General features: G+C 46.4%; 2 protein-coding genes across 9 annotated transcripts in view; one reads left to right on the forward strand and one right to left on the reverse strand.

Annotated features, from left to right (window-relative positions):
- The window catches only part of Dnc (phosphodiesterase dunce), a 393,758-nt gene that overhangs the window by 105,669 nt on the left and 263,111 nt on the right, over positions 1–24,978 (forward strand). For 3 of the 8 annotated variants that reach the window (XM_076444518.1, XM_076444521.1, XM_076444523.1), the window contains exon 3: positions 4,618–4,848. The exons of 3 other annotated variants lie outside the window; for them this stretch is intronic. Coding sequence is in view for 2 of the 5 variants with exons in the window: in XM_076444521.1 (XP_076300636.1) it covers positions 4,766–4,848 (83 nt within the window). In the remaining 3 variants the exon portion in view is untranslated. Of the gene's footprint in view, positions 1–4,617; positions 4,849–24,978 lie in introns of those variants that run through there. 2 more of the 8 variants (XM_076444530.1, XM_076444528.1) reach the window with 2 other exon arrangements.
- On the reverse strand, positions 7,263–24,848 carry LOC143218905 (uncharacterized). The gene is made up of 6 exons (XM_076444473.1): positions 14,494–24,848; positions 12,156–13,840; positions 11,943–12,014; positions 9,631–11,844; positions 9,489–9,548; positions 7,263–9,424 (listed from the first exon to the last, which is right to left on the reverse strand). The coding sequence occupies exons 1-6, from the start codon at positions 15,368–15,370 to the stop codon at positions 8,525–8,527; spliced, it is 5,808 nt and encodes a 1,935-aa protein (XP_076300588.1). The 5' UTR covers positions 15,371–24,848; the 3' UTR covers positions 7,263–8,524.

Below are 24,978 nucleotides of genomic sequence, written 5' to 3' on the forward strand. Positions count from 1 at the left end.
GACTAGTGCAGCTCCCAGATAATTTTAGCTAGCCATTATCGGACATAGAGTCTACACAGCTAGATCCACGCCTAGATTAAGTGTAGCGAAGTGTAGGTCCGTATGATTGAACCAATACTCGATCCAGATTGAAAATATCGACTACGAAGCTGTTTGCTGTAGAAATTCCACGCAAGAGGCTGAAGACTTATCATAGTCCATCAGCCAGACTGAGCTTCTAACTCTCAAGTCGACACCGTTGAGGTGACGCGATCGTTAGGCGAAGACGGAGCCTATGTCGGCTGCAACACCCGCGGATAATGGCGTTGAAAAGCATCGTTCTGACGACGATAGCACAGCCTCCGACAATGTAGGGAGCGACTACGCGTTAGCACAGGCATTATGCTCCTCTGTTGACGCAAACGACCGGGTTCGCCATTCAGCCTGTGGCACCTCGAGGCCATGGCAGGTTTAGAAATTAACGATCCGCATTACTCAGTCGACTCTGAACGTACGGCCGAACCGAAATTTCGAAGGTTCGCCCCGCTCTTGCCGTTCCTTGCGTCTGGCACCGGGACAAAGGATTATCATCGATTGCGTGTTAACAGAAGCTTTGTGCTCCGGCCCTCGCATTGTCTTGTTTGCTCATCCCCCATCCGCGTAGCCTGCTGGCTATAAACAATCGAACGATTCCCTAAATTTTCCTGATCGATGAATATTGGAAAAGTGACGCAACACAAAATATACTTCTGAATAAAGTATGATAATAGATACTTTCACAACTTCTCGCGACGATGTTATGCTCCTTGAAGTTTCTTACAGGGTGACAAGAAATAACGGAATTAATCATTTCTTATTATAATTCTGTCAAATCGACGAATTTTGAAAAAGCAAATAATAACAACCATAACATGGACCTGTAGTGTTCATATATTTAAGAAGTTTCGAAATGGCCACCCTTTGCGCCGATACAGAGGCTCAAACGTGTCTTGAAATTTTCGGCTGTGGGCCGCAGCTCTTCTGGCGTCATTCGGTCCCACTCCTGGTACAGAGATTTTTTCAATGACTCCAAATTTTTATGGGGCCTTGCACAGGCCCTGGCCTCCAAAATCGACCACACGCTGTAGTCCATCGGGTTGAGATTCGATGAGTACGGCGGCCATTCCACAGATGTGATGAAACCGAGAAAATGGGCTTTGCACCACTCCTGAGTCGTTTTCGCTCTGTGGACCGGCGCGGAATCCTGCTGTAACGTCCATTCCGGATCGCCGAGGTGCTGTTGGGCCCACAGAAGTACGACGACTTCGAGAATATCCCGTCGATACACTTCTTGGTTGATTTTGACCCCTTGATACACGAGAACCGTAGCAAATCCCATTTTCCAGGTTTCATCACATCTGCGGATTGGCCGCCGTACTCACCGGATCTCAACTCTATGAACTCCAGCGTTTGGCCGATTTTGGAGGCCAGGGCCTGTGCTCGGCCCCATAAAAGTTTCGAGTCGCTGAAAAAATCTCTGCGCCGGGTGTGGGACCGAATGACGCCAGATGAGCTGCGGCCCATAGACGAAAATTACAAAACACGTTTGAGCCTCTGAATCGGCTCAAAGGGTGGCTACTTCGAGACTTCTTAAATATATGAATACTAAAGGTCTATATTATGGTTGTTATCATTTGGTTTTTCAAAGTTCGCCGATCTGACAGAATTATAATAAGAAATGTTTACCTCCGTCATTTCCTGTCACCCTGTAAAATTTGCGATTTCTCATTGGATTTGTCTTTTTACGCTCTACAAAACCGTGGAAAAAATTCCCACCACCTTGAAAATTGCCTCGGAAGACAAATACAGTATTCGCGCTGCTTCGAAAATATTTTTCCCATGACTATAATTCGAGGAGACGTTTAAACGGCCACTTTAAATGGAATCGCCTGTACTCGAAGCTCGCCTCGGGGCTCCGCGAATAATGTAACGCGCGCATGGATTTTCGATGTCACTTCCGGTCCGGCTCACTGACGTTTCCCGGCGTGGATCAGGAAGTCGTAGTTGTTTTTCCTCGGGGGCTCTCTGTCTCTCCCCCTCTCGGCCCGTTTCTCCCCGTCTATTGTCCCGGCGCAGTATCGATAAAAAGTGTTCCGCGTCGATGATAACTGGACCGGCGAAGTCATTTTTCCGCGTTTTTTGTCGATCACCGTAGGCAACACCGTAGGGAACTCTGGCGCTGTTGTCGCTGTGAAAAAACCGCATTTATCTGACGGCGGCGACGACAACGACAACGGTGGCGGTTGAGTTTTCGTTTTCAAAACGACGACCGTGCTCCCCATCCCGCAGACCACATCTCGAAAAAGAGCTCGACGTCATTTCCATTCGCTATTCAATTAGAGGCTTCGCCGGTGTGCCGCGGGGTACAACAGCATTGGGGATTAGTATTTCGCGAAATGAAATTTGGAAATATTCCGGCGAAACACGAAGTTCGACCGGTTCCATGTCACGGGACGTCGGGGTTCTCTTTTCAAACGAAAACAAAAATCCGTGGAAATATTATTTTTCGGATTCTCGTTCGAACGGTATGCGTTCGATGCGTTCGCATTGACACCGTGTGATTCATGATTAAATATGTTGGTATCTGATCAATAGATTCTATGCATTCATTACTAGACTATGGATTTTATGCATTTTTGACAAAAATGGGTACGTACAATTTAAAAGACAGTGGAGATATATCAAAAAGATTTAAGGCCACCAGTGTATTAGTTTCACCTTAATAAGATAATTAAAAGAAGAATGAAATTTTTTATTTTGCATAAAGTTCCGCAGTCTATTTATTACAAAAATGAAAAATGTAAAACCATCAGGGGAATTTAATTTTCATGCTTAATATGTTTAAAATAGGCTGAAAATAATACAACAGTTTCAAATTGCACCTGTTCGTTTTTGTCGTGAACGCATAAAATCCGCTGTCTGGTCGGAAGAAATGTTTAATCTTCAAGTTGAAGCAGCTCCGACTGCAAAGGGGTTAAGATGGGGAATGTTGAAAAAGCGGTGGTACACTCGCTGTCGCGGATTAGGTTTCCCTAGCTAACAACCACTTCCACCATTCAAGAAGCATAGGTTACAAAGATCTGGTTGATCTCCAAGTGAATCGTCGCCACTTGGCCGACCGCCAGCAGTTTTCAGCCACTCATTAGGTCTCCGGTTTTCCATTGTACACAGTCGCGCAGGCCGGCTCGAGTGGGAACGGGACGTAACGAAAATATTTATCCCCGCCGATTCCGATCGCGTGTGTTTACACAGAACGTAACCAACTGCTCGCCGAACGAGTTCGATGCCAGGCCTTGCGGTCGATTTACGCTGTGTACAAGCTCGCGCGTTCCTCCAGACGTCACGATTACATCTATATTCGTTTCCAAACCGTGTCGAACCATTCTTGATATTTATTAAGATCGTGAACAAAGCCTGAAAATTGTGATTCCCAAGGGAACAGTTTACCGTTTCTACGTTTAAACACCGTGACAGAGTGGAAATAATAGTGAATGATAGTGTCCGCTCGTGTGCAAATTACTCGACGCTTTTCATTAACGCTCGCAAACGGACCTCGAAAGATACACCATGGCCGCACTTCGATCTCATGAATATTTCATCCGAGGGCAGAGCTCATCGGCGTGCCCTCGAGGACAATCCTTTAATCAACGAGTATCTCGGCCCTGTTCAACAGCCCTCTCGCTTGGCATTCATTAGGCCACCGACTGGACTGTTTGTTTGCGAATTACTTTCACGGCGGCATTCGTTCTGTTCGGATCGGTGCGAACACCTGACACGTTACGCGGAGCTTGTCGGGGGTTAATGGACACCTCCTGGAGAACAGTGGATTTGTATTAGAATGGACATTTGCTCGTTCCGAATTCTATCGTTAGCTACAAGTAGCTCTGACGATGATCTTCAGTGAAGTTAGGGATTCGTGTAGACTTCGAGCAATCTAGAACGTCGCCCGAGGTTGTCAGCATACATTAGTGTACCTCTTCTAGGTTAGAAACTTTATTATTTTAAACGAGGACCAACTAGGAAATTGATCCTCAATATTTGCTTCAACGCTTAGCTAGCACTCAACAGGCCCCGATTCCAACAGTCAATGAAGACTCGGTGGTTAATCTCGACTTGAATGAAGTTAGGACATGTCCCAAGGTCCCCAATATCCACAATCAATTCGTGCTCCACCCACAAATCGAATTTTCCACTCGGTCGGCAAAAGTGCTAGCAATAGCGGTCAGCTAACTCGATCCTGAAATTCCGGGCATCATGCAGAACCAATTCGGTTCTGGCAAGCAGGGATCAGTATTATCAGCAATTCCTCGAGTAGTAATCTGGGATCGTGTATAATATCCATCGCTGGGCGTCTTAATCATCGGAAATCCTCATCAAATACGTCTGCCGTGTACCCAGGCCTAATCGCTCTTTAATTAAGCCTCTCCACACGATTAGACAGACTCGAGCCGGTTGAGAATGTCATGCGGACCACAAAGGGATCAGGCCGATTGAGAGGGGACAGCCTCGCGAGAATAAAGGAGACGGGTGTCCGGGTGATAAGGTGGCTGAAAAGTCAGCAGTGAAAACGACGGCGGCGGGTGACTTTGGATTTTCCAGGCCCTGCCAGAAGAAATCGCCGACCCCGAGCAGCGGCGGCGGTAGCAGAACGGGTTGGCGATCGCGCAGAAGCATCACAACATCCGGTGCACCGGGTACACACCAGCACCACGTGATCGCCACTGCAGCCGCGACTGCACAGGCCAAGATGCAGGCCGAGCAGGGGAGCATCGGCGAGCTGCGAGGGTACCACAACCTCAGATCGCGGAGACACACGCTAGCCAACGTTCGGTGAGTAAGTCGATCAAAATTTTCCAGGTCTAGCGGACTAAGATTGGTCCAGCGGCCCCCACCCACAATTTTTATTGATATGTAATGGTGAATTCTTCTCGATCGAAAATTAAATATATGTATAATAAATTTTATGATTTCGGCGCAGGGTTCGATCATTTATAGAAAACCAGCAAACGTGCAATTAATTAAAAATGCTTCTCGACCTTTCGATCCTGTTTGTTCAATTAATGTTTAATTAATTGCACATTTGCTGGTTTTCTATAAATGATCGAACCCTGCGCCGAAATCATAAAATTATTATTTATTGATATTGTGTGGAAAACAATGGTTTTAGGTTGCAAGATAACCTCCCAAAATTTTAAGTCGCTAACCCTTCGTATAAGGATGATATGAGGGTAAATACCCTTAACTATATCATTTTTTTCTCAGTTGTTAATTAAGATATTCAGATAAAAAAAAAAACACGAAAATACTCGAACTTGCCTGCTTCATATCATACATTTTTTTCACCATTGTGATCAATTTATTAAGGGTAGAAAAAAATCATTTAATTGTTTAGGGGTGGGAATTGCAAGCAACCCTTCGAGTTTGGAAGTGACCACTTCCAAAAAATTCAAGAACAATGTTCTGTTGCTTATCTAACATATAAAAAAGTTTCAAGATGGTCGGATTGGTGGAGCATAGTTAAATATTGAAAAACAAATGAAATCACGTCATTATAATGGTATGATGTACAGAAAATATACCAGAGTATGAGGAAAATTGAATTTTATCGTGACCCCTTAAAACGGCGACCCGGCCAAGGATTTTTTTCATAAAATATTTTTTAACTGAATAAAATGGTAGTGTTACCAGCATAATTCAAATGGAGTTCTTGTAAAGCAGGAATACGTAATCGAAAAAGATATTGTGAAATAATGTGAGAGGATTTTTGCATATAGAGTATGTCAGCCCCTTACAGTGGCAACCCTCCTGAAATTGGACCTGTGAGGTTAGGCTGAGCAAACGCAAGTTTGATCAAATATCTTTTGATTTATTAAAATGGCAATATCGATAAAACGGAATGGAATGTAATAATGCGGGAAAGGGTAGAATTTTATTTGGTATTTTTAAAATTAATATCAGAGTCAGAAGTTTACTGGCGCTCTTTTATGTATAGTGCAGCTTAGTCCCTTAAAATGCCAATCCTCCTCTCGCTGGAGGTTCGAGGTTAATCTAAGGGTGATTTCAATCAAATATCTTAGGTTCGATTGAAACTGTAATATTATGAAAATAATTCAAACGAAGTTCCTGTAATGAAGAGAAGTGTAATCAGAGAAAATATTATGGAATGTAATAACGCGAACATTTTATTCAGGTTCTTTTATGTGTAATGTATGTTCGCCCCTTAGTATGGCAACCCTCCTGACGCTGGAGCTTCGCAGTCTGCCGGAGCACGGCAAATCTCAAGTAACTATTTTTCGATTGATAAAAATGAATAAAATTAAAGTGGAGAAATATCTCGTGGAAAGAATTATTTAACGTCGAACTTTACTAAATGGAATCTCCCATCGTGTTTATGATCGTTAGGTACGATCAGAGTTTGACAAAAAGCCAGATTAATGAGTGTACAAGTTTTTCCACGAAGGGGACGAAGTTTCAAACTTTGTTAACCATTTTTTTTACTTCCACCCCCTCTCTCTCTCCCTCTTTCTCTCGAGATTGCTCGAGTTAATTATGAGCACTAAGTGTTAAGTAGTCCATAAGCAACAGCCCAGATTGTGCTCAACCGTTGTGAAATGATTAATTGTGGTGGCTAACGTCGTGGGGTACTTGTTGCTCTCGCATTATTGATCAGTCAAATGTCCAACGAGACTGCACAACAAGGACGTTTATATTCGCTGTTTCTCATACTTACCATTCAGGCGAACTTGAAACTGCTATTTCTCTTCCAGCACATTTACGATGATATACTGACAATTCCAGACAATTTAGTCAACGAAGCCCACCCTTTCCGATAAAAATTTTACGTTCCTGGAAACTCTGCTACTACTTTAAAAAATATGTTAACACTTTTTCCCATTCATGGTGTTTCTTCAGGTCCACAAAAAAAGTTGCATGAAAATAACCAGAGAGTTTGATGCAGCTGCGATTTGAAGCTCGAAGGTGCCGCATGCAAAAATAGAAGGCAGGTGGACAGGAATCGCGATGAATCATGCGAATCTTCACTGTCCGGTTGCTCGTCGATCTGTCCGATTATTTCAGGCGCGTTCGAGCGTTCCTCGCGAACGTCTGTCGCGGATTTCTCTTATTTCAATTTGGCGACAAATTATAATCGGCCGGTGGCCAAGCGAGCATCGCGGAGGTATGATCTACGCGGTAACGAAATCTTGTGAATCACGGAGACGCTGACACCCGAGTGTTCGTCTATTAATGTGCCGGGGGCTGTTCTATCGCGATAGTGTCCAAGGAAACGCGGCCGGAATGAAATATTATTCCGTCGCGGCGTTTCTCGTTTTTGGTCTTCGATTCCGAAGCTCGAATTCGATCGATCACGTCCGATTGGACGCAGATGGAAATTCCGCGTAGAGCACGAGTGACCAGTTTTATTGTTGCTTTTTTTCTATTTTATTGCGAAACGATTTTTCACTGCATGCGCATGTATTACACAGGACGTATAAGTTCGTTACAGAGTCACAATTCGATTCCAGTCGACAAATAGAAGACGATTGCACGGCGAACGATTTTCGGCTGAGCCAAAGCTGAAATTTAATTTTATGCCGATGCTTGATCCTATTACGCATCCGTCGCATGAAAGGCCCGACCATTCTACTGTACAATGGCTCGCCGCTATTGATTTTAGAGACGGCCACCATTCATACAGCCGCATTATTGGAAATTACATACCATTTCCTTTGTTGCGTCTATATCTTCGATTCTATCTTCCAACGTCCACTCGGTCAGAAGCCTTTGCTGTACACCAGCGATACTCTCGAGGCTGGCCTTTTTTCCCATCCATTGCGCGTTTCCCTTTCACGATACTATCCGCTCACCTGCGAAGCGGAACTCGACGAGCATTAGTCCTAGCCAGCGATGCCTGGGTATATTCCGACCCAAGATCTAGTAATTATTCAAACTAGCGTAACTTCGTGAAAAACAATCGGGGAACGGTCTATCCGGGCTCACTTCAAAGGGCGAAGCTTCCGCTTTCAATACTCTACAGTCATTTTTTATTCCGCATTTCCGCATTTCGAAGCAGCGAAAAGAAAGCGAAAGAAGCGAAAATGTCGACTTTTGAAAATTTCGCCGATTCGCAGGACTCTACGGAACTGAAAATTTTTGTCGAGGATTAAATCAACAGGAATAGGAACGTTGAAGTGTCCGCATTAAAACGAGCCCAGAGACGTTATTGCACGATTTTTTCCGACGAAGCTACAAGCATTTTAAACATCGAGATTTCCCACGTGTCGGAAATCGCTGTTTCCGAGGCTCAAAGAATCGCTGAATCCTCTTACAAGGATTTAACGTCTGATGAATGATTAGTGAGACGCTCAGAATGCAACGGAGGAATTAATAAACCTCCGATAAGCAGAGATTTATGGTAAAACGCGTTTACAACTCACGGAGGCAGAATCCCCGATAAAAGTTCTGTTCCATTTGCCAGCGCCATCCCCTGGAAGACCGAATGTGAAGATCAATCAGGATCACCGCAAGCGCAGCGGATTTTTTTCACCCCAGTCCCCATAGAACTGCAGATGCACTCCATCAGGTCCTCATCCTCTTTCCGTTCCTCCGATTTGTGCTCTGGCTGGCTCTTCAGGGCGCTCGTCTTCTCCGACGGTGGCTTCCTTCTGCCCGATTTCTGAACCTTGATCATTGTCATGGTCGGCGGTCCGGGTTTCTTCGGTTTGGAACATACTAGTTCTTTCAGGGATGGCTTGGAGACGCTGACCGCTTGGTCGTTGGTGGTCTGGACTTGTTTTGGCTCCATCGTGCTAGGACCTTGAGGCTTGGCGGACCTCTGGAGCCCCTTCACATTGCATTCTTTGCACAAGGACTCGTGCTGGACACCCTGATCGACTCCAGGCCCTGTTTTGCTCATCAAAGGCAGAGCCTGGAGTAATTTCACCACAGACGAGGTCGAAGCGCCCGGAAGAGTGGACGCTACAGTCTTTGGACCCGGAGGTGTGTCCTGCACTGTCTTCCCACACAGACAACAGTTGCAACGCCCTTCAGCATCGTCGGATTTCTTGCCATAGTGAATTGTCCTCAGCTCCTTCTCAGGCTCCAGCTTCGAGTAGACTCCGCTGGTCTTCAGAGTCTGCAGAATCCTCAGGAAGCTCGACTTCTCCGTCTGAGAGGTGACACCGACCATGGCCGCTCCTGCAGGATTCTGGGACCTCTTCCAGCGTGTCAGTCGCTCCAAGTTCTCTGCATCCGTGCCCCTGGGCTGCTGTCGCAACAGTTTAGGGGGTGGTTGTGCTTGCATCCCTACGTCTGCTACTGTTTGGGTCACTGCCTGGATGGTGGTCTTCTGGGCCTCAAACTGGGTGATCGATGTTTGGGTGATCTCCATCTTCTGGTACACCACCTGCTGAAGATGAAAGGTCTATTAAATTGTGAAAGGTTAAATAGAAGTGGATTTTTTAAGGACTTACTGAGGTTGTTGGAGGAAGGCCTGACTGGTCGCGCCGGGTGTGCATTTTCCTCGTTGGATCCTGGGGGAAAATGAGACATTAAGTCAGAGTTAGGGTGTGTGTTAGGTCGGTAACTTAGAATGGCTGAAAAATTGATACTTACTGTTGGAGTATCTTTGACTGGAGGTTGCAATATACATTTACAGACACCAGAATCCCCTTTCCTGACCGAAGGAGTCTTTTCCTTTGATGGCGCTTTGGACGTGCATTTACAAACACCAGAATCCTCTTTTTTGACTGACGGTGGCTTTTCCTCCGAAGGCGTTTTGGACGTGCATTTACAAACACCAGAATCCTCTTTTTTGACTGACGGTGGCTTTTCCTCTGAAGGTGCTTTGGACGTGCATTTACAAACACCAGAATCCTCTTTTTTGACTGACGGTGGCTTTTCCTCCGAAGGCGTTTTGGACTTGCATTTACAAACACCGGAATCCTCTTTTTTTATTGACGGTGGCTTTTCCTCTGAAGGTGCTTTGGACGTGCATTTACAAACACCAGAATCCTCTTTTTTGACTGACGGTGGCTTTTCCTCCGAAGGCGCTTTGGACGTGCATTTACAAACACCAGAGTCTTCCTTCTCCACTGGAGTAACTTCTGCCTGGTCTTGAAGATCTTTCATGCATTGGCATTCTGCAGACTCTTCTATTCCATCTGGTATATCTTCTGTCGAGCACTGACACTCACCAGGCTTCTCTGCATCCTCTGGAGGATAATCCGGTACCATACACTGGCAAACAGACTCTTCTTCTTCGACTTCTTCGGTAACAGGAGGGAGAAGGTACTCCACATCATAGAATTCATCACAAGTACATTCTTCGTCAACGCTGATCTCAAGCACCTCCGGTTCTTCGGGAACCTCTTCATCTTTTTCTTTAAGAACTTCGACAGGTGCTATTATCTCAATTTCAACATCCACCTCGGCCACCTTCGCATCCTCTAACACCTTCACCTCCAGTTCTATCCTCTCCAACTCGGGCACTTCCGCTTTGATTTCTTCTTCTGCTTCCTCCACCGGTATCTCAACTATCGTTTCCTCTTCAGGTCTCAGTGGTTCTTCTTTTGGAATTACGTCTACCTGGATTTCTTCCTCATCTAGTACGATTTCTTCTGGTTTAAGCTCTGCCACCACTTCCACTGGGATTTCTTCCACTTCGATCTCTTTAGGTATTATTCCTTCCTCTTCAGGTATTATCCCTTCCTCTTCAGGTATTACTCCTTCCTCTTCAGGTATTACTCCTTCCTCTTCAGGTATTACTCCTTCCTCTTCAGGTATTATCCCTTCCTCTTCAGGTATTACTCCTTCCTCTTCAGGTATTATTCCTTCCTCTTCAGGTATTATCCCTTCCTCTTCAGGTATTATTCCTCCCTCTTCAGGTTTTGGTTCTTCCTTCAGTGGAGCTATTTCCTCTGGTACTTCTATTTCTTCTATCGGTTCCTCTTTTACTAGATCCACATCCACTTCTATTTCTGTTGGCACTATTTCTTTTTCTTCCGGTTCTGGCTCCTCTTCCACTGGAATTATGTCCACTTCAACTGCCACTTCGAACTCTTCCAGTCGTTCTACAGGAACTTCTTCTACTTCATCTTTCTCTGACACTGTTTCTTCAGGTTCGATTTCTTCCTCTTTAACCTTAATTTCTGGCTTCTTCTCAGGCACCTCTTCAAGTTCTTCCTTCACTGCTGGTTCTGGTTCCTTTCTTCCGAGTTCTTTGTCTTCCACTTGTTCTTTGACCGTCGCTATTTCTGGTACCTCTTCAGCGTCCTTTTTCTCTAATGGTGCCTCTTCTTTTAATTTCACTTCAGGCACCCTCTCTTCCTTCGCCACTGCCTTTTCTTCTTCTGTCACTTCTTCTTTGTTTGTCTCTTTATCCTCTTCAACTACCTTTTCCTTCTCCGCAGGCTTCACCTCGTCCACTACTGCAGGTCTCTCCGATTTAATCTCTGCAGCAGAGACTGGGACCTTTTCTTTAACTTCTTCAGGTTCCTTTCTAGTCTCTTTGGGCACATCTTCAGGTGTTCTTGCTACCACGACAGGCTCTTCAGGTTCGGGCTTCAGTTCCCTCTCCCTTTCCACAGGCTCAACCTCATCCACTGGTTCTCGCTTTATCCTTTCTTCCACTTTTACATCTACTTTCACAGACTCTACTTTATCATCTTCTACTTTTACATCTACTTTTACAAATTCTACTGTATCATCCTCCCTCCGATCAAATTTCATTTCATCTTCTTCCTCAGCAAACTCCATCGTTTCCTCCTCGATTTCTATAGACTCTTTGCCTTTAGCAATCCGTTCTCTGGCCTCGAGTTTCGTCGTTCTCTGCGGAATGAAATTTTCACTTTAACTCGATGACTTTAAACGGGAAACTTCAAGCGCCTCACTGGCTTTGTTAAATAATAAGGAATGCAATTAATTACGCCAGTGTACGCTGCGAGTTCGTCGGCCACAATCTTGGCTTCCCGATCCATGGTATCGCAACTTGGACACTCCTAAATGAGAATAAAATTAAAACCGTTTGCTTAAGCAGGACTATAACTTTTAGCGGGTTGGTATTTGCAAGTGGAGGAACATTCATGATATTTTTGACGCCCATAGGATCTTTAGGAGGATTATTTTCATGAAATACGTACAGAAATCTTCGAACGAACAGCATGCACACGGTCCTGCCATGAAGACAGCTGGTCCATCGGCACTAAAACACCTTCGGCCTTCTTTGAGGGAACAGAACGCTTCTCCTCGACCTCATCTCGCATCAGTCCGACCTCATCTTCCTGAATTCCGACCTCATCTTTCTGCACTCTGACCTCATCTTTCTGCATTCCGATTTCATCTTCCTGAATGCCGACCTCATCTTCCTGCACTCTGACCTCATCTTCCTGCATTCCGACTTCATCTTCCTGAATGCCGACTTCATCTTCCTGAATGCCGACTTCATCTTCCTGAATGCCGACCTCATCTTCCTCCACTCCGACGTCATCTTCCTGCTCCCTGACCTCATCTTCCTTCACTCCATCATGTTCTCTTGCCTCTTCATCGTAAGCAATTTCCCTCTCAACTACCTCCTCCACCTCCGATCTAGTCTCCTTTGCCCCGACATATTCAGTCCTTTCCACCTCATATTTCCTAGCCATCTTATATTGAATCACTCCCCCAGGAATCGTAGCTCCCATCTGCTCAGCTATCTCAAGGAGTCCATACTTCTCTAACAACTCTCTAGCAGTGACACGATCCTCCTCCAGAGCGATCCTCTCTTCCTCAGGTAGCCCAGTCCCCGACAGTCCTAAATCATTACAGTCAAAATCTGGCGCACAGAAAGTGCCAGGCCCGTCTAACTCTGACAGAGATCCTATCTGAGCTAGAAGTTTCTGAGCATCCATCACAGTTGACTCCTCAACATCAACGCCTTCAGGTCTCATGCGTTTGTATCCAATGCCCTTCGCGGTTCCGTCAGCAGCAGACTCGACATCCTTACCTGCTATAGCCTCTAGCTCCTCCGCACTGATATACTTCCCTAATGCATCTTTGATAGCTGACAATTTGGAGCTCATATCCTTTGCGTCATCTCCTACTATAGCCTTCAGCTCCTCCGCACTGATATACTTCCCTAACGCATCTTTGTAAGCTGACATTTGGGAAGTCATCCTATCAATTTCATCGTCCCCACCTTCTATAGCCTCTAACTCCTCCACACTGACATACTTCGCTAACGCGTCTGTGTAAGCTGACAATTTCGAGCTAATATCCTTTTCGTCAACTCCTACTATAGCCTCCAGCTCCTCTGCACTGATATACTTCCCTAACGCATCTTTGATAGCTGACAATTTGGAAGTCATCCTATCAATCTCATCATCCTCATCTCCTCGTCCTGAAATCTCATCTCTCATGGAAACCGCGGCTACAGCTTCCGTGTCTCTGACGCTGGCAAAGTCGTCATCCCTTCCGATCAGAGCCTCTATCTTCCCTATGCTCATATGCTTCTCCAATTCTTCTCTGCAAGTTGCCATTTTCGATCTAAGGTATTGCAACTCCTCCTCGAGTTCAGTGATGCGCTCAGTCTTCGTCTCCAGCTGTTCTTGGATGGTGCCGGCGGCCGCCCCCCCTTCAAGGCAATTCCACAGCTCGTCCGCCTGCTGGAGAGTCCTCATGTAAGCCTGTTCGCGACGTTCTAGATCGCCGATCTGCCTTTTCATGCACAACTCCGCTTCCGCCAGCTCGTGCAGCTTCTCCAGGCATTCGATGTCCGTCGAGCGGATCGAAGCACTGCTGGGCACCTTCTCCAGCCACTTCTTTCTGCACTCTATGACCCCGCATTCCCCTGAAACAGATCTCCAGCGTTAGCACCAGTGCCTGTGCGGTACCTGGGTCTATTTTGTATACTGCAAGTCATTTCTTATTCAAAGTCCTTTAGCACTTCGAAGGACTCTATGGAACTAAAAAAATTAGAGAATTAAATCAACAGGAAATCGAAGATTGAAGCGTTTGCTTTAAGGGGGTAGACTTGTTTCTCATTTCTCTAGGCCGCAATCGTCCTCAAAAGTCCCATTTTTACGTTTACGAGGCGTAATTTGCATTATTCGGCAGCATGTAGCTGTCGCAGCTTTATGAAAATAGCTACACGCGCAGCTGTGTGCTTCCGTATAATGCAAATTACGCCTGGTAAACGTAAAAAAATAGGACTTTTGATTATCCAGCGCTTTTAACTAACGAAAAACCCCATATTTTCATTATTGCCCCATACTTGCAATCCTGGAAACGAAGGTTTACCCCCTTAAGACGATTCCAGTCACGTCGCTGCATGTTCCTTCCGACGAAGCTTTAAACGTAAATATTTTTCACTCGTCAAGGTCACCCCGAAGCATTCCGTTACTTCAAGTACACTTTCCCGAACCTCCGCTCATTATGGACCGTTCAAAGGGCCACTAATTAACCGCTCGACCACGAAAAACAATAGAGTGCAAATCACCTCACCAGCTTCGCAGGCGCCCTCGTCCTCAGTGCTCCTAGCTTCTCTCAGCTTCTGTACCTCGGTGGTCAGCTGTTCGATCCTCCTCTGTTGTTCCTCCTGCAGCTTCCTGGCTTCTTGAAGCCTCTTCTCCCTATCCTCTAAACTAGCCATCTTCTCAGCCCACAAACTTCTCGCCTCGTCTATTCTATTCTGAGCCTGCTTCCTCTCCGCCTCGGCTTCCCTCACTCTGCAATCAAAATGGCGACTAGGAGAAGTAGGACAGTACACTTCGCCTGAAGCTGGACCCTGGAACTGCTTCTCCAGGACCTCCTGAAGACAAGGAGCATTGTCACCCTGCGTCATCCTCCAGATATTCCAAACCATCACTGCTGGCATCGAGCACTCCAGGATATTCAATCTTTGACGAAGGTCACCCTGCTGCCTCTCCAGCTCCTCGTTCTTCATCTCTCTTTTACCAATTATGTCACGAAACTGTCTATTGCACTGTCGCTGCCATTTACTGATCTTCGTCCTCTGACCTGTGTCCTTCTTCTCGCTGAGACGATCCAGGGAGCTCTGCTTACCGGACAGCGGCAATTCCTGAGACCTCCTGATCACCTCGTGGCTCTTCGAGGTCTCCTCCACCGAGTCACGACTCTTTTTACTACCTGGTCCATTTGATTTAATACTTCCGGATGTTATCGACCCTGCCTTCGGCTCTTCAGGCCCTGGAATCTCACTGACAGATTTGTCCGGGGATCTGTCATTTCCAGATTTCAATGACGGCGACTTAGACCCTGTCTTCGATCCTTCTACCGCCTGGACGCTCTCGGAGTTAACAGGCGAGCCCGGAGAGTCGGGATCCTCCACGTCCAAGAACTCTTCGTCATCGTCCGCCATGACGAACTTTTCAGGTTATCCTTCATGTGGCGTGTCCTTCCGATGGTTTTTCTTTCTCGAAGATAGTATCGGAGACTTGCGTCAATTTTTCTCGCCCCGGAAACAATATCAACCAGTCATTTGATTAATGCATCGGAAACGCGCTGCAATTCCCGTCTAACCCATGAATTTATGTACGCAAGTTGAAAGTGGCGGCGGAACCGTCGAGATACGAGACTCGATGCACGGATCGATCAATCGTTTCTCGCACAACCGCGAATCGTTGAAAAATATTTGTCGGCCGCGAGTTCCACGTGAAATATGAATTTCGAAGCCGAGTTTCCCGACGGAACATTCTTCGGGAAGTTTCCAATTAACCCCGGGAATTTCGAATTGATATTTCCTACAATATGCCATGATGTAATCTCGGAATTCGATGTTCCGAACTACCACTTTGTCTTCGTTCGATGAGACACTTCGGCTTAGTTAGCGCGATTAATGTCATTATGCCGAGGAGAAAAGGGACTTGGCTCGCTCGTTAATGAAAGCAGCTTGCCGAAAAAAATGTGCTAGCCGTTCCCATAGTTCGCGGGAACCGAGTCTCTTACATTTTTCACGGTTTCAAGCGGGAAAATGTTGCCGCGAAAGTTTCTACGGAACCGCGTTTCTTAGCTGCGCGAGATCCGCGAAACTATTCATGCGATTTCCTGAAAACTTTGCGGGAATGTTCCGCGAGAAATGTAGTTCGGTTTGGTACAGCGGTATCGCGATACCGGAATCGTTGGATTTTTTCGAAATTTTTCAAATTCATATACTCCAGTAAATCGAACCTGTTTTTCCAACTGGGTTTTCTCACCTCTGCGAGAATTAAATAAGCATAACTCTGCTAATTTGTAACATTTTCATCTTAAAAAATAGCTAAGGATAACTTCATATCTTCTAAAAAATTCAAAATTCTTCATTTAGCGATTACGCGCGGAAAAATTCGCAAACTGCAACTGTAAGGGGTTCAGTTAAAAACGCATAACTCCGCCATTTCACAATATATTTAATTTTTAAAAATTGTTCATGGAAGCTGAATGTTGGCATTACATCTTCCAAAAACTCAAAAATTCTTCGCTCACTAATTACGTGGTAAAAAATTCCCAAAGTGGAAGCATACATGCATTTCGGGGGGATTGCGTAAATAATGCATCACTCCGCCATTTTGCAACATATTCAGTTTAAAAAATTGCTGTGGCGAGGTAAATGTTGGCGCTATGTATCTCTAAAATTTCGAAATTTTTTGCTCGCTGCTAACGCGAGAAAAAATTCTCAAAGCGGAGCTACCCTTGGTCACGTCCCGAGCGACGCGTCTTCTTCAGGGTCTTCCTCAGCGAAGAACGTTAAAAACGCATAACTCCGCCATTTCACAATGTATTTAATTTTTAAAAATTGTTCATGAAAGCTGAATGTTGGAATTACATCTCCCAAAAACTCAAAAATTCTTCGCTCACTAATTACGTGGTAAAAAAATTCCCAAAGTGGAAGCATACATGCATTTCGGGGGGATTGCGTAAATAATGCATCACTCCGCCGTTTCGCAACATATTCAGTTTAAAAAATTGTTGTGGCGAGGTAAATGTTGGCGGTACGTATCTCTAAAATTTCGAAATTCTTCGCTCGCTGCTAACGCGAGAAAAAATTCTCAAAGCGGAGCTACCGTTGTTCGCGTCCCGAGCGACGCGTCTTCTTCAGGGTCTTCCTCAGCGAAGAACCCGTACAAGCCGAAGTTGCCGTCAGGCGGCATTTAATTATCGCTTGCGTGCAATTTCCAGGAGCCTGGAAAGAAATTGCACGGCTGTTGGTCCACGGCAATTGCGGTCAAGTTCTCTAGGAGCGTTTTCATTTAGTTCGCCTCGTAGACGGTCCTCTTCGTGGTCGCTTGAAATGGCACGTGAAGCCTCGCGGGAGTTCTCGCGTTGCTCTCGTGTATCACGCAGGTACTTATGGGTGGAAGATCGGCTCGTTGCGCTCTATTCTGGTCGGATGACTTGCGGCGGTAATGGACACCGTGCTCAAGACGAAAGAATTTCAGTATTATCAAGTGGTTCGTGTGTTCAAGGTGATCCTCCACAGAAAATGTCTCCCTGTAACCTCGCAACGGGTTTCCTGTTCCTGTAATAACGATTTCAGTGGTTAATTTAAACAAGTTAGATGAGCAGTTGGCCCCAGATGACCAGGATACACGCAATCCTGAGAATGGAGCAGACTTATCCTGGATCTTCAGACTCTGCCACGAGGATTAAGCCATAAGCTCAGTTTAGACCAGGTTTCGGCCAGTTTCGAGTTCACAGCTGACTACAGGACAGTTGGGAATAAGAACACTTGCGAATATACACAAAATTTACTATTAAATTGCATCGGGGAATACTAGGTGAACCTGATTACGACTCTGTGAACTTTGGACTGTGATTTATTCGAGGTTAATTAGGAATGGAGATAGGGGACGTTTCTAGATTTTTCTATCGTATTTTGGTCGTAGATGGGAAGGGTGGAAATAATAGTTGAACATCGATTTTTTTCCGGAACAGACGGGGAACGTTAAAGGATAAGCCGGGTATAAGCCTGTTTAATGCTAACCTGCCTGAAAAGGGGGTTGACCTCACCTATCCTCCACTTTCTCCGCCGCCCTTCTTTCTGCGGCCCTGTCGCAAAATCAATAGTATCGGTGTACCGAGTTTATCCCGCGTTTGACCCGAGCCGGGAGCCGAAAGTTCACACGCTAACGGAACGTGCAAGTTGCCGGAAGCTAGCTGTTACGCCGCTCCCATCCGGCCGATGCGATGGGCTGCGGTGAACTTACTTGCAAAATTGTTTCGACCATTCCGTCGTGAGCGCGAGCCTGAGCGGAATTAATGCGGGACGCTGTACCAAAAGCTTTGACTCTGCTTTGGATCCCGAGGAGAAAACTGGTCTTAACTGGCCGTAAGGAATAATTTCTCGAAACTGAAAAATGTGTTCACATTTCTTGAACCATAAAAATGTGTTCACATTTCTTGCACTTTGAAAATGTGTTCATATTCCTCGCAATTTAAAAATGTGTTGATATTTCTTGCACCTGAGCAATGTGGTTATATTTCTTGCACCACAACAATGTGTTCATATTTCTTCAGTCTATAAAACGACATTAGCAAACCTCGTCTATGATCACCTGGAAGCCAACCCAAGCGAGCAGAAGTTCTCCAGCGACTCCCCCGAGACTGAAAATGGTAGATCGACGTGGAACTGATTAGCAATTTGTAAGACAACGTAGAAATCCCTTCGGCGATTGGTTTCGAAGATCCTGTAGCAAGGTTAGAGGCAGAGGCGGTACGGCTGCGATCGTGGTTAACATCATCGATCCCCGACGAGGGTGCCGTGGGTGTTAAGTTCCGCAGGAAGACGAACGAGGTCCTCCGCATCACGACCGGAAACAGGAACGGAGGGAAAACCGTTACCACCAGGCGTTCGGTGCATCGTTAAAAATTGTACGCCGAGTTCCCCAGGCAGGGAAACTCGTTAAGAAGTTTCCGAAAGTCCGACACCTTCCACGTCCCGGTGTAATACGACTCGGATGGACTCATTTGAATAATTGAATCTCAGACCCAGCCTCGGCGTCCACCACTTCCGGACTAAATTCGTTTTTTTTTTCAAACGAAGAGGCAAGTTTGAAACACTCGGAAGAATACACACTCATTTTCTTGATATATTTACATCTCTTTTAACAAATCAAATATTCAGTTGAATATGCAAGACATGTTTTTAACGCAACAGGTGGAAAAGGAAAAAATACTTTTGCACTAAAAACGGAGCGCGTTAGTCAACGAAAATAAATGGCGGATCTGGCAATACACGCGTCAGATTGGGTGAGAAATGCGAATCGGAACGCGCTGACAATTCCGATCACTCTTAATTACCCGGGAACTTTGATATCTCGTTAATTGGCCCTATTCGGACCCGAAAGACAAGCGAAGTTTCCAATTCGTAATTAAATAAGTTGCGCCGAGCGGAGAGCGGGACCTACGCTCTCGCCAAGTTATGAGAATAATTTCATTTCGGTGTTCCGTGTTTCGTTCTTCGGTGCGATCCTCGTATCTTCGTTAAATTCTCGTTTGCCTAACGGCCTCGAGCGTGCAGTCTGAAGTCTCAATAGGGAGGTGTGCGCGCGCGTTCAGACTGCCAAGTTAATTGACTCAGCCCCGCAGACTGTTTTTCATTTCAATTTCAGACGCGCGGCAACTATTTTCGCCTGGCCTCGCCTCGCCTCGCGCTGCAAAATATGATTTCGCGTGTACCGGCTGCCGGTGGCAGCAATTTTCAGGTATCGTTCAATGTTTCGTTAACAATTCACGGAATCGTTAATGTCCCCGCCCTTGTCGCGCTCTCCACTCTGTTCTCGGTTTCCTACAATTTCGAATACATCGTCCCCGTGCATCGTTAAAAATTTCAGAAACGTTCGAGCTTCCTCGGCTCCGCGACTGGCAGAGACTCGGTCCAATTTATTCATATACTTCCAGCTCGAGGTTTTTCTTGAGCCTACAGGCCAGGCAAGCAGGTTGTTATTGCATGGTAATTGGAGAGAGGAACGACGACTATTTGGCCTAGAATAATTGCTGTTGAAAATTGCTTGCGTTCAGGAAGACGGGGACGCACGGAACCCCGGGATTATTAGCAAAATGTCGGGGAAAGGTCGCGGCTAATAGTCCCAGGAGAATCGAATTTCGGTTGCAACTGGAACGAAATTAATTGATTCTTACCGTGGCCCCAGCCCTGCAAAGGGCACTCCTAGTAATACGCCAATTTCCGATATAAACGGAGTGTTACTTGACGTTCGATTGATGCACGCCGGAAAATAAATTATACAGATGCTGCGAAATTCATTGATCAAGGTCGTGGCTCGCGGATCCACCGCAGCAGTCAACAATCTTTCTTGACACGGTTCATTTATTTCTCCAACAACAACAATTTCTTCTCTGGAATAAAATTACTTGACTCCCCTCAAGGTCACCCCACCGTGAAGACGAATCCCCAAAATATTGAACCGTTCATTTCATTCTCCAACGAGCAATGCGAATTTCGGGGAGAACTCGGTCCGAAATAAAATGATTTGACTGCTCAAAATTATCTCCACCACGAAGACTGAAGTCTGCAAACATTCAGAGACTAGTGATTTCGATTGCAGAGACTCGATTCGGCTGTTTACAGCAACCGATGTCACGCTCCATACGTGGAAGCGTGAAAACGGAGGCGCTCGTCCGGGAAATGTTATTCCGATTGTCGAACGGCAGGCTGTAGTGCATTTCGGTGGATGGTCGTTGAAAACGGGCTGGAACGACGCTGAATAAAACATAACGGCAAGCTCGGGCAGAAAAGAAAATTTCACGCCCGATTCTCGCGAACTCGACTTTCGATCTCGTCGAAATTGATTTAGGCGGCGGCGCGGTGGCGTGTGCTGCGCGGCCGTGCGCGCGTGGTGCATCGACGTCAATGAACCGCTCGGCGCTCGAGACCTCCGCTGCACCATTGCATATTTCACTCGGGCACACGTCACGAGCCGGCCGGTGACGTCACCGGTAACCTACATACTTTAAGAGAAGGAATGATTCCGATGCGACCGCGGCCTGCATAATGGCCGTCGAGGCTTCTTTCAGCGGGGATGCACGCAGCGTTACCGTAACTGCCGATGTATTTTACGTCCCAGGCTACACCTCTACTCGTCACCGTATTCGTTTTCCAGTCACGGGAAGTGCACGCGAAACCCAATGCCTTTCAGGCTTTAAAACCCTCCAGCGTGCCTTCCCTTTGAGTCGCATGAACGAGGACGTTATGCTGGCTCGCGGAAAGGGAACCTTCGCCATTGGTAACCCAGACCTAACCCAGACCGACATTCCAAATCTTATTTCCCAGCCTGTGAATGGAAACTGATGAATAAAACCACTGGCGTGAAGTTATTGGATGAAAAGAGAGGGCCCGGGCTTTGCTGGACACGTGTTAGAACACAAATTTGGAGTTCTTGGATCAGTGATTGGACCTAGGTTAGGCCCTTGGACATCGGCTAGTCCACGTGTATCCCTACAGTGGCAACCCGGTGGTGAAACAGGCATCGGCTAGTCCACTCTTCCATATTCCACACACGAGGCGACCCGGTGGTGAGATAGACTCGTATATCTCGGAAACTATGTGTCCTAACGATAAGACCATTCTATACAAATTAAAAGCTGACAAAATGTGCCACAAGATTGATTACATTCAGTTTTATGCTATCTCTCATAGTTTCCGAGATATCCGCGCTAAAAGTTCACTAATTATAGTGGCGACTCGGTGGTGAAATAGACACCGGCCAGTCCACTCCCTTGTTCCCTCGAGGCGACCCAGTGATGAAATAGACATTGGCTAGTCCTCGTGCACCCTTCCCACCTGGACCCAAAAATCTCTAAATCCAAACTCCCCTCGGTTCCCGCATCCCTGAACCTCGGCTCGTATCACTAGCAATCCTAACTGTGTTTGGACTCTAATTAGACCCAACTGGACCAGACGACGCCAACGTCCACGTAACCCACTCCAGATCAAGCGACATTCCGCCGGACCAACTCTTATCTCAGGTTAAGCCAAGCTAGGCTAATGTCAGGCCAAAGGGGCGAAGCCTCGTAGCTATATCCTAAATTGGTTCGTAGCTGCTGAATCTACATGAGGATGAGCATATCCAGTGTACAGAAGCTGTAACCTAATATACTCAACGCTACATGCGAACCACGTCCTGGTGCGTCAATCGCATTAGCTCCGGCATTAGCCTCGATTCAGGAAGACGCATGCATCTGAGGTTTAATCGAACATTTAAAGCGTGATTGGAGAATTCGATCATACCTCCTGGACAGCGGTATGCTAGTCTACGGACCGTTTCGAATGGAACAGCGCAATTCGGTGAGCAAGACCGGCGATTGGTCATACATTACTTTGTCCCGGTCACTGATGCGTGCATGTGTTTCGCGGACTGCGACGCGCGCGCGGGAATTGCGGCGAATTACCCATGGTCCGTACCGTTGTCGTACCCACCACGCTCTCCGAGCTCGAGCATTGAATATTGCATGATCGTAATGGAGCCGGGTTTGTTCGTCCCCGGACATGCCTGTAAACCATCGAGTCGGTCCTGGCTTCCTTCGCGCGCTTTACGTCTCCCGCGGAACCTCGCAACACTTCCGCAACGATAACCGTATCAGCGTGTTGATTAAAGATTCATTAGTACTTGTTGAACTCTCCGAATCGCGGAGCGGAACTCCGTCTCCCTTCCCGCCGGGGGACGGAAACTTCGAAACAGGTATTCAAGCGACCAATCACGCGGACCAACTTACCCTCCACCTCGAATTACGCAACTTCTTACGTAGCTGGAATGGCGCCTCGACGATCCGAACTTTCCGTCTTGTAAACCGACCAACTCGATTCCCCGAGAAATAAAATGTATGACACCGCCAGGATCCACGGGGGAAGTTTAATCGAGCAGTTGCATAATCTCGCGACTCGTTAGCTAACTGACTTCGTGAAGTTGAAGTCAGCGGAACGTGGAACGTATCCGACGACTGATGCGAAGGAGATACGAGCTCCTCTCGGAAACAACGAAGAGAGAGAGAGAGAGAGAGGTCTCGAAATCAATGGTTCATAAATAATCCGGCCACGTCTCAGGCTCGCGACACAGCAACACTTGCAATTCACCCAAGTACTATTAGTTTGACTGGAGGTATCAAATATTACTAGACCTCTCGCGATACCTTATTCGATCTCTCTCTCTCTCTCTCTCTCTCTCTCTCTCTCTCTCTCTCTCTCTCTCTCTCGCGCGCGCGCTCTCTTGGTGCAGTGTAGCGCTCGGAAAAGTTATGGGTATTAAGCCCGACGGAACGTGAATTCTACCGGCGTGCTGGGATTCGATCCCATTTCGAATGCAAGCCCGAGCGCGAACACGTCGTCGTGTCTCGGTGCATTCATGTGCATTCATACAAGCGTTTATGCTAATAGACCGGCGAGAGCAAGAAACGGCGCATGTCCGATTGTGATATCGATAGTCCGCCGAGCGTGAACTATAGCGGCTAGGAATGCTCGTTTACCTGCCACGGCGTTCCCAGGTTGTAGCATTCCCGGATAGGATAGTTAGAGTGCTGAGTTTGCTTCGCGCCTCCTAAGGACCTGACATGAGTCGAAGGGGACTTAGCACGGACCCCAGACACAGCCGAATCAAGTCCAAAGTGATCTTCTTAATCAGAGCAGAGTTCTTAACAGAATTTCAGATCTCGTTTGTGGCTGCCTCGTTCGTGTGCAGACTGTCGTAGACATAATTTCGATATGACCTAGAGAGGTGGACCATATTTAGACCAGACTCCATTAGATCAAATGGCCTCTTCTAGACACATTCATCTTCATATAAATTTAAGCCAGACATAAAGCACCTTTACGATAGACCAAAACGTGGCCATTCTCTAAATCAAAGACGGATATAACTCAGCCTCATTCATACCTGGCCTACATATAAGTGGCATCTATCTTCGGCTAAGTATTTCTGAATCCAAGACTGCTTGTCCGCTGAAACAACTGGCGCGCGTTGTCTCCGATAAATGAAGTTGCATGTGGACGCTAGAGATAACGGCCGAACTGTTTGATTCGTGTTTTCAATTAACCGGCGCGGGGCTTTTATTAGCTGATCGAATCGATATGCCCGCCTGCGAATTCAAGGGTGGATTCGTGTGGTTGTTTTGCTTTCATTCTGCCGGCGAATCAAAGAGGGAATATACTGGGAATCAGGTATCGCCGGATCATGGTTGGCTCATTCTACTTGGAATTTCTTTCGGTAATTGGATCGTTGGGGTGAGCGCGAGAGGCTGTGCTCTATGTTTCTCTGCTTTATTCCGTGGCGGATTAAAGAGGAGAATTCGATTCGGCCTGACTACCCGGCTGCGCGCAGCTGCACCAGTTCCGCGCGAGCCATTTAGTCGGTATAGAAACGTCCTGACGTTTACAAACTCTCCTCCTGCAGTGCACAAAACTACGCGCAACGTCCGAATGAAATTCTACAAATTTCGCAACACAAAGGAATCACTGCTGTCCCTTTGTCTAGTTCGCCGATTCTGCCAACCAGGAATTTTTCGAAACGGAACGAGCAAAAGTTTTGCTGTAAAATAAAAATTCGATTGTGTTCCTTCAGCTTCGTGTGATCAGGAAAAAACATTCTTTTAATAGTCCAAAAAGTTTGTATGTTCTCGAAGTGGAACGATATCGATTAGAGGCTAGATAAAATTTTGTCTTCGAACAGGAATTGCCCTGGGCGTGCGATTAACGTCTCAGCGAGCCTGGTTATTCGATTACGTTCGCCAAACAAAACCGCCGCGAATGATTCAGTTGACGGGGTGAATGAATTCGAAATATAATCGAGGTACGAAAGAAACGATTCTTAATCTTTTTAATGGAAAAGGAGATGGGCTTTGAGGCAGTTCGTTTCTCGTTAAGGTAGCCTCGCCCCCTTAGTCCCCTGCCCCACCCCCGATTCCCTCCGATCCTCTTTGACGAGATGAATTTTTTATTGTTTCAAGGAGGCCGGGGGAAGTACATGACGGCGTTTTATTACA

The sequence above is a fragment of the Lasioglossum baleicum genome, chromosome 20 (assembly GCF_051020765.1).
Source record: "Lasioglossum baleicum chromosome 20, iyLasBale1, whole genome shotgun sequence".
Classification (NCBI taxonomy): Eukaryota; Metazoa; Arthropoda; class Insecta; order Hymenoptera; family Halictidae; genus Lasioglossum; species Lasioglossum baleicum.